Raw genomic sequence first — 9,870 nt, forward strand, 5'->3', positions numbered from 1 at the left:
TTTTCAACAGACACACATTTAATTTAAAATAATAAGATTCAAAAATCATATTTACATTCTTAAACTTCGAATGTAATCAAACTAAAACACATAAATAAAATAAAAAAAAGTTACTAATTACTAACTATTTACCGATATCATATAGTTTGAATTATAAAATTAGCTTAAAGATTTAAAAAATATCGGTGCATTGATAATCATGAAAATAATAAATAGAATCAATACATAAAATTTGATGGTACAATACGATAGTATGTGATTTAACAACTTTAGATATCCTAAATGACTTTTTGTCTTAAGAATGATTGCACATGAGAAAATATACACAAGGGGTAGGTTAGCCAAATAGGGTATATTAAGCATCACAATTGCACTTTTCAGGTTTGAGAAGTTGAGGTTAACTTGTAGTTTGATAGGTAACTAAGAAACGAGATTAAATTATATGACATGAGTGGTAGATGAAGCTACAAATGCATTATTGTTGGCACCAATAGCATCATCGAAGTTAATAACAACGGAGTGACTGTATTTTTCGGTGCAGCCATAGATGGGAAGAGAAAATGGATCTGACTCGTTAGAGCATTTGAGAGCTCTGATACCATATAAAATCTGATAAGGAAAGCACTCAAAGGATGAACTTATTAATTCAGCAATCACGATATAAATATACCAAAGAACAACAATGTAGAGCTAAAGTTAAGAAAATTAATTGCTAGCTATTCTCTCGAACAATTAGGAGGAAGACTTATTCAAAATAATAACTAATGCTACAGATGCTCCTAAGCAATAGGAGATTTAATCAAAATCCGTAACAAGAAAAAGTAATAAGATAAGGATACTTAATAGGGTATCGTTACTAATTTTCTATGCCCTCTGTATGAAAGTGAGGATGAAACTAGAGAGCACCTAATTTCTAGTATTTATTTTAGTTTTAGTAGCATTTTCTTATAGGATTAATGCGGCATGTTTAAGATCACAAGATTCAAAAAATATTTTCGATATGTTAGACACACATTTAAATTTAAGACCATAAAATTTAAATATCCTAATTACATTGTTAAACTTTGTAATTCGTGTATAAAAAACACATAAAATGAAACGGAAAAGGTAATAATTACTAACTACTTACCAATATCCTATGGTTTGAATTATAAAATTAACTTAAAGCTTTAGAAAATGTTACTGTGGTGATAATCATGGAAATAATAAATAGAAACAATACATAAAATTGATGGAAAGTAGTTTAATGAGACTTCATATCTGATTTTTAACTAAAAAAGAATATCTCATATGCAAAATGTATAATTGAAAGTATATTATCTTAAGACATGGGCGAAAATTTAATTAGGAAACCCTTCTTGGAAAGTGCTTTCTTGGGAAGCCCTTAAATGAATATTTTTGGCTGAAGATAACTTCTTGTTTTGGCAACTTTTTGTGCCCTTTTGTTGAAAATCCAAATGAGGAAAGTATAAGGTAAGTACAAAAATAGACAGATTCCAGAAAGGTAATTTCAGATAAAATCAGCAGTGGAACCGCTTCCCCTGACTTCTCCTTCCAACACAGAAACAAGTGCATAGTCCTTTGCATCTACTTTACTGCAAATGACCAAAATTACAAAGGTTTGCTTTGCTATTTTTTTTCTTAAACTAATACTACTACTATTCTCTAGATTCTTTTTTCCTAAAAATCCCATGAATGAAAAAGCTTCAAACCTTGACATGGTTTATTTTGGAATCTGAGACCTTTCTTTCTTTCTTTTTTTTTTTGGTGGCTTTTTTGGGTTTTGGAAAATGAAGTTCAAGATTGGAATTTGTCAGCTGAAAGTTACTATAGAGAAGAATGCCAACATTTCTCAGGCTCGAAATCTAATCCATGCTGCTGCAGAACAAGGCGCAAACCTTATACTATTGCCTGTGAGTTGTTTTGTCCTTTTAATCTTTAATTCTTGGCTTTGTATACATAAATATATTGTTGCTACTCTGATCCTGACTGTACATTCTTGTTCTTTTTTTTTTTTCAAATGTTTTCTTTGCACGATTATTAAAATTTAGAACTGTTTGGTCGAGGGGAACCTTGGAGCAATGGTAAAGTTGTCTACGTATAGGTAAGAGGTTCGAGCTATGGAAGCATCCACTAATACTTGCATTAGGTTAGACTATCTACATCAGATCCCTTGAAATGCGGCCCTTCTCTGAACCCTACGTATGCTTAGTGCAAAGCTGCCTTTTTTTTTTTTATACATGTGTATGTTATTTTTACTAACCTGCATACACTAGTTTCTTCTTAAATATTTTTCACCAGTTATCCCCTGCTTCAATTAGGAAGTTAACCATTTTGTCCTTGTTCATTGATAATATATGTCTTGCATAGAGCTTTGATCAGAAAAATTAGCGCTTGATTATTATTTTCAGAATGATAAGTCACATTTTTCCTTATTTGTCATTTCTGCTAAGGTGAAAGTTGAAGAACACTATCAATTTGGATATGTTATGAAAGTGGATTAAAATCATTCTGGATAACCGGGAAGATGAGTTGAGCAAAGACTATGTTATGTAGACTTTCTGGTGAATTGTCATTTTGACTTGTATTAGCGAAAAATTATCGCTAACTGACCGAAGTGAGAAGCAAAAATATTCTGATAAAGACGTTCCTCAGTAATATCATCATGTGAATCCACTTTCGTCTTTCTATGGAATCAATCTTCTCATTTACGATCAACATCTTTTGGAGCCCTTCTTGAACGAATATATTTCTATGGAAAAATAGAACGTCTTGTAGAAGTCTTTGCTAAGGATTTTCAGGTTACCCTATGGTTATTCGAGGATCCTTTCATGCATTATGTTAGGTATCAAGGAAAATCAATTCTGCCTTCAAAAAGGACGTTTCTAAGTAACCAAATTCAAGGAGTATCATTGGAATGTTCTTCGCTAATTAATCTTGTAAAGAATGTTTCTTAGTAAAAAGTACTTAAAAGATATGATCAAGATTCAAGAATGAAAGACTATCGTGTTAAATGTAGCTTATTAGCAACGTTAGATATGATGATTCGATGAATTTTCAACCAAATTGTTTTTAGGAAATGTGGAACTGCCCATATTCAGCTGATCTGTTTGCAGAGTTTGCCGAGAACTTGAATGATATAAACAGCTCGCCTTCGTCTCTAATGTTATCTGAAGTGGCTTACTCCCTAGGAGTCACCATTATAGGTGGATCAATTCCAGAAAGGGATGCGAGTAGTGGTAGATTGTACAATACTTGCTGTGTGTTTGGATCCAATGGAGAATTAAAGGCTAAGCACAGGAAAGTAAGTTCTTTTTGGTTAATTGGAATCAGGAAGCTTCATTATGGAAGAAGAAAATGGAAATGTTATTTTTGCTGTGTGTTTTTGCAGATACATTTGTTTGATATGGGTAAGCCATTACCAGGAGATGTTCACTTTAAGGAATCAGATACTTTTTCAGCAGGAGAGAAGCCTACCGTCGTTGAAACAGGTAGGCAACAGTTTATGGCTTGATCTGTTGGGCTTGAACATTGTAATACATCTTTCAGAAGTCCTCCATTCTTTATTAGGGGAAGTGAACTTTGGTTTTACTGCAGATTTTGGTTGCATTGGCATAGGAATTTGCCATGACCTTCGTTTCCCTGAGCTCGCGATTCTGTATAGAGCAAGAGGTAATGATAATTTTCATATTTAAACTAGTGTTTAGTCTTGTTAGGCTACATACTCCATCGTCCATGTTTACTAGAAACTTGTTGCTGGTGACAATCAGGTGCTCATCTAATTTGTTATCCTGGAGCTTTCAACATGAGTACAGGGGAGGCTTTGTGGGAACTGGAACAGAGAACAAGGCAAGAATTTTGGCAAAATCATAGCAGTTTCTAGTGTCCTTGTCTTGTTTTTTTTAATGGTATTACACATGCATAATAAGAAGGGCAGCTTTGGAGCAACGGTAAAGTTGTCTCTGTGTGACCTGTAGGTTACGGGTTCGAGCCGTGAAAGCAGCCACTAATGCTTGCATTAGGGTAGGTTGCATACATCACACCTCTTGGGGATGGCCCTTCCCTGAATCCTGCGTGAACGCTGGATGCCTTGTGCACCGGGCTGCCCTTACATATGCATAATAACACAGTCAATCCCAATACAAGAAAGTGTCTTGTACTCTTTAAGGATCCCATTTTGTTGATTGAGATTTGATATGTAACAAATTTCACTTAAACTTTTGATTTTGCAGGGCAGTCGATAACCAGGTAACTACACTCTATCTCTATAAAATTCAAAGTTAGAGGCTGTGAATTGACTCATGAAACTTGGTGATAGCTTTATGTGGCAACTTGCTCTCCATGTCGAGACTCGGCTGGTAGCTACATGATATGGGGTCATTCTACTGTGGTTGGACCAGTATGTTAGTAAGCAAACTGTATCATTAATCTGCAATTGTTGCCATCAAAAGTTCAAGACTAACACTCTAATCTGTCTCAGCAGATGGGTGAAATTATTGGAACCACAGGGCACGAGGAAACAGTTCTAATTGCTGAGATTGATTATGCTAAGATTCAACTTACAAGGTGATCTGCATAATTTGCTGTATATCCTAAGTTGCTTCAGTATGAGAATATTGGGGATATCTTAACTTCATTAAAACCATTTGCAGGGACAGCTTTTCCTTGGAGAACCAAAGGCGCGACAATGTCTATCGTTTTATTGACTTGCATCAAGAAAGTCCTTAAGGCTTTGATATATGATACAATAATCTGTTCATGTAATAAGTTTGAAATGTTAATCATTTTAAGGGAATGAATAGGTTTGCTTACTAGTAAAGGGGGATCAATTAGGGCCTTGATTTTTGGTCGGTATAAATTTGCCTATTCGCATGTTACAGTCTTCCCTGAATTCTGAAACTCTAATATGACCAAGTAATGGCATCAAGAACAAGATCCTTGAAATTTTAACTTATTGAACCTCATGAAAATAATATACATATACATAGCAATGGTGTTGAACGTCCAAAAACCTACACAATTACACGTAGTGGCAAACCTTTAAAAAAAAAAGGGCAGCTCGGTGCATTAAGCTCCTGCTATGCACAGGATCCGGGGAAGGGTCGGACCACGAGGGACTATTGTACGCAGCCTTACCCTACATTTCTGCAAGAGGCTGTTTCCACGGCTTGAACTCGTGACCTCCTGGTCACATGGCAAACCTTTAGCACCAAGTAAAAACTTCAATGCATAAGGATAAAAACACTAACCTCCAAATATAGAAAGCCAAAAACCTAGCACTGATCCATACTAATGTTACTTGTTTTGAGGAGCACTGATCCATACTAGTCTTGGTAATATGGAGTAGCAATACAAATGTTTGCCATTTATTCGGAGTTTTCTGTGCTCAGTGGGGTTGCAACATTGGCCTATTCTCGGGAGGGTAAACCACCTGATATCAGAATCTGGAAAGCCTTTGCTTCTCTTGTACAAAACGGGGACTATTACTCCGTTTGAGATGATGAAATGCTGCGGCCCCTTTTCCGATAATGGAACATTTCTGAACCAAAAATAAATCTAAAACTTTAAGTTCTAGAAGGTGGGCGTTTGTAAGCTTAGCCCTATTGCTAATCTCATGCTTCTTCTTCTTGCTTTAGGCTTAGAGGCAATGCCATGAACTTGTGCCATAGCTCTTCTCTTTGCAGTGTTTGTGGTAGCAGGTCTTCATTTTATTCTTCTGGAGATCCTTCTCAATATCAAGCATGTCAAGTGGCAATTCAATTCCTCGGTATAGCAACTTTGGGAGCCTACACCTGTCTACATCAGTACATCAAAGTAGAGATGCAATTATACATCGCGGCAATACCCTCAGGAAATTCTCATATCAGGACTAGTAGTTGATCTTTATTTTTAAGATCATGTTTGGGATATTTGACAAGATTATAAGCAAACAAACTACTGCCTCCAGTGTGAGCAATTTGTCCAAAAGAAATGGCAAAATGAGCACCTCACAAATCTTCGAAGATAGACCTAGTCATAGTTCTAACATCCACAAGCCTAATGGGTCTATATCTTCATCTGACATAGATGTGCTCTTCCTGAGACTGAGATGAAATTCATTCTTCTACAGAAACAGCATTTGCCTGCCCTGCCCTCCCCCCCAAAAAGAAGTGCATTCAGACAGCTTCATATATCACCCATCACCAGATTCCAGCAAGACAGATGGAAGCCATCATAAGCCTGCGGATTAGTGGCTATAGCTTCGACCATAGTCAAGATATTACTTCATTGTCCTTTCCACAAATGGCTTCTTTCAGCTGTTTCAAATTATATCTGATCAGTTCCAGCTTTGTGGATATTATCTCATTTCCATCCCTATCAATAAGGTAATACAAAACCAACCTACACCATCAATCAAAGAAGTTCCAATGAACCTAGTTACTCCAGTAGCAATCAGAAGAAGGTATTTAGTTCTCCATAAAATTACAGCCAAGGAGAATGAGCTTAAACTAGAGTAGCTGATCAGGTCGCAAGCAATTAATTGAAGTCAGTATCGAGATGAGACAGATATAATAGAAAGCTGAAATGGAGTGCTACGAGATACTACAATAAGAGGATACCTATTAAAGTGAAAGGTAAGTTCAATAGGACGGTTGCAGAACCAAAATTATGAGAATGAATGCTAGGGCACTAAGGCCACTATATCCACAAGATGAATGACATAGAAATGTGAATATTTAAAAAAGAAAAATAAAAGAAGTGTGACAATACAAGATTAGACAAAATCATCTGTCAGAAAGTGCAAATAGCACAAGAAGAGAACAAAAAGAGAGAAAGGTCGTCCAAGATGGTTTGATCATGTCCTACGTGACTGCACCTATTCGCAAGTGTGATACCATGAAAATGGGGTTGACCTAAAATTACATGGAAGAATGTTATTTCCAAAGACCGACAATCTCTTGGAATTCATGCGGAAACGAAGAATAGAACATAGTGGAAGCAAATACCTTACAGTTGTTGGTAAGTTACATTACGTCCAATTTTTGACGGGAGCCCTTTTAGTTTGGTTAGAGAGTTGTATTACGTGTAGGAATAGAATTCGTAGTTTTAGGAACCCTTAACTTGTGTTAGAAGATATTGGAACGGAACGACTGCAACTGAAGTAAAAGGATACTGAGCATCTTAAGCCGCTGCATCACAACTAGCCACCCTTCATTGGGGAATATGGCTCTACTTTCTGCTAAGCCCAAAAGTGTCAAACTGCCAATCCACAGACATGGGGCTTCCTATCAACCATTAGGGCTCAGTTACACTAATACTACTGATTCAAAAGCCATATAATACTGTCTATCCAGACAAAAGCACATATCATGCAATTAGTTTCTTATCTTAACAAGTAGACGGCACAGGCACCAGTCATACTGCCAGAGATTAAGGATTATCACATTCTCAAGCATAAACTGAAGAGAGCAGCACCATTCTTGCTGATCTATAAATCAAACTAGTACATGAAAGTCCAGCAGACAGATTTTAAGAAGCCCAATCTTCAGAGAATGGGATTGCAGGATATCTAAACAACTTTTTTCTTTTTGCTTTTTGACAAACAAGGACTTAAAGTACTTATTACCCAGCTAAACACCTCAAACCTACAATCTTCCAAGGGCATAGGTTTCCAAATGGAAAATCCTGCAACCCTATCAACCCCAAATCCACCTCCACACACAAGAATGAAAAGATGAAGGAACAAATGAGGCGATAAAGAAGGGAATTATTTGCTAAGCAAAGAAAGTTGCAAGTCTTTAAGAAGGAATGTTGAAGTGATACGTACAAGAATTTCTTCAGACATATAGGAGTTGCATATGCCATATATCATGAGATTAAACGTAGGCATGAGAAATTAACTTGACCCTGAAATTTCACTCTGCAAGCAGAAAAGATAGAAAATACAACTTACCCTCAAAGTGACATCACCGAGATCCAATTTTAACGCAATACTCATATTCACACATTTCTTCTAAGTTGATAAAGGTATATACATGGATACAAGATGCACATAAGCAAAACAAGGTAAACAATGACAAAACTCTGCAAAAGCCATTACAAAGATGAAGATTCAAGAAAAAAATATGAAATTGCTAAAAGAAAATAGGAGATCGAGGGTAGCTATACTCTAAGTGTAGATTGGCACTTCTTCTGCTGCTTCTTGAACCTCTGCAAACTTTCTTCCAGTGAAGCCATCTGGTAAAAAATAGAGCTTACTTGCAAAAGAAAAGAACACTACTGCAGAATGAACTGGTACAACATCCTAATCTATCGAATTATTTCTGAAAGAACTATACTTCTCCGCAGAACGTACTTAGAAGCTGAAATTTTCAGAAACTTGACAAAGATTAATAATTCTAGGTTCCTTTCTAAAATAAAACTAGACTATGTTGCAAAAGAAACATCACCCAAGCAATTGATAGGGCTGACTCCACCTCTTCAAAAACATGGTCCTCAAATACAAAGAATTAATTTCCAACATCTCTCTTATGATTATGAGAAATGGTAGTCCTTTTTAACCTCTTACCAAATGCATGCATGATATTACTGTGTCTATTATCTCTATAATAATTATGAGAAATGGTCATGTCCCTCTTACCAAATGCATGCATGATATCACTGTGTCTATTATCTCTATAATTATGAGAAATTGGTTCACGGGCATTAAATGCATGATATTACTGTGTCTATTATCTCTATATTTTTCTTTCCAAAAAAGATTAAAACTTTGATCCCTTAAATTATCACTGGTTAACAACAATTAAGTGAACCATGAAAGACTACCATTATCTAAAACCAGCAAAATAGTAACTATCATAAATTATTCCAAAGAATTAATCACAAAAAAAAAAAAAAAAAACAAACAGAAACAACAGATTTTGAAGCTTCCATAAAATTTACAGCGCCCAAAAAAGAAAATTTTATGATAAAGCATAAAAAGACAAAACACATTTAAACACTATATTCTTGGGGGCATAATAGGCAACTGTAGTGAACTGACCTTCACCAAATTAGAGAAAAATTGAACGCCGGCAGTAATCCACCAACACCAAGGAGGACGGCGGACGGCGGGGACAGCAGCGGCGACGAGATTGTTATTTGTATGGGATCAAAAAGAAGAAGAAAAGAAACAAGATAGGTTAATCCAAGTAAATAAGTTAGGGGATTAAATACTCACTTAGACCCTGAAATTTGAAACTGACACTTCTACGCCATCTTGTTCAAGGATCGAACAACTTTAACCTTTTCAATAATAAAATGTAAAAATAGCTATCATGTTTATTTCAAGGATCCATCACGTTTTTTTACATTAAAGGTAGACATTTTTATATTAAATTGGCAAAATACATATACACCCCATTAAACTTGTCCCAAAAAAAGGTTTGAACACTTAAACTAAATGGATATTCTTTTACCCCCTAAACATATTTGGAATGAATTATTTTTCCCCCGAAACACTAATACCAGTCTCATAATATGAAGTGTTTTACACGCGCCAATAATACTTCAGGTGGTTGATGTATGAAGTTAGTATGGAATTGGCAAGCTTTACACCTCCAAACGTAATCTAAACAATCTTTTACTATGGCTGGCCAATAATACCCCAATCTTTTTATATGAAAATAAAATTTTGGCCCAGATTGATGCGCACCACATACTCCAGAGTGTGCTTCTTGCAGGGCTTGAAGGGATTCATGAGCCCCCAAACAACATAGGAGCACTCCATCAAATGATTGTATGTAGAGTGTATTCTTATAATAAAGAAAACGAGGGGCTCTCCATCGGATTTCTGTTTTCCTACGGGGATTTTTGGGCAATATCCCATAACAAAGATAATCGATTAATGGT

The 9,870-nt window shown here is 35.8% G+C and overlaps 1 protein-coding gene and 1 long non-coding RNA gene across 8 annotated transcripts; one reads left to right on the forward strand and one right to left on the reverse strand.

The window, feature by feature from the left end:
- The first annotated feature begins 1,380 nt into the window (after positions 1 to 1,380).
- Positions 1,381 to 4,877, forward strand: LOC104090971 (omega-amidase, chloroplastic-like). 7 transcript variants are annotated; one of them, XM_018769042.3, is made up of 10 exons: positions 1,381 to 1,619; positions 1,797 to 1,913; positions 3,077 to 3,304; positions 3,392 to 3,491; positions 3,598 to 3,672; positions 3,771 to 3,849; positions 4,233 to 4,248; positions 4,319 to 4,399; positions 4,481 to 4,566; positions 4,653 to 4,877. In XM_018769042.3, exons 1-10 carry the CDS (start codon positions 1,602 to 1,604, stop codon positions 4,726 to 4,728), a joined length of 876 nt encoding a protein of 291 aa, XP_018624558.1. In that variant the 5' UTR covers positions 1,381 to 1,601; the 3' UTR covers positions 4,729 to 4,877. The 7 variants fall into 7 exon arrangements, 4 of the variants coding, with proteins under 4 accessions (XP_018624558.1, XP_018624559.1, XP_009594489.1 ...); XR_011414580.1 differs by having other exon boundaries at positions 1,382 to 1,619; positions 4,319 to 4,403; positions 4,653 to 4,784; XM_018769043.3 differs by having other exon boundaries at positions 1,382 to 1,619; positions 4,319 to 4,407.
- A 41-nt stretch (positions 4,878 to 4,918) lies between these two features.
- On the reverse strand, positions 4,919 to 9,467 carry LOC104090972 (uncharacterized). The gene is made up of 3 exons (XR_011414582.1): positions 9,023 to 9,467; positions 7,808 to 8,217; positions 4,919 to 6,381 (listed from the first exon to the last, which is right to left on the reverse strand). It is a non-coding gene; the product is annotated as an uncharacterized lncRNA (long non-coding RNA).
- Positions 9,468 to 9,870: the final 403 nt, after the last annotated feature.

The sequence above is a fragment of the Nicotiana tomentosiformis genome, chromosome 3 (genome assembly GCF_000390325.3).
Source record: "Nicotiana tomentosiformis chromosome 3, ASM39032v3, whole genome shotgun sequence".
NCBI classification, from domain to species: Eukaryota; Viridiplantae; Streptophyta; class Magnoliopsida; order Solanales; family Solanaceae; genus Nicotiana; species Nicotiana tomentosiformis.

Excerpts from the sequence above, each read along its gene's own strand:
- LOC104090971 (XM_018769042.3), top strand. Across the intron at positions 1,914-3,076 it reads CAAACCTTATACTATTGCCT|GAAATGTGGAACTGCCCATA; the intron begins GTGAGTTGTTTT and ends AATTGTTTTTAG. Across the intron at positions 4,400-4,480 it reads ATTCTACTGTGGTTGGACCA|CAGATGGGTGAAATTATTGG; the intron begins GTATGTTAGTAA and ends AATCTGTCTCAG.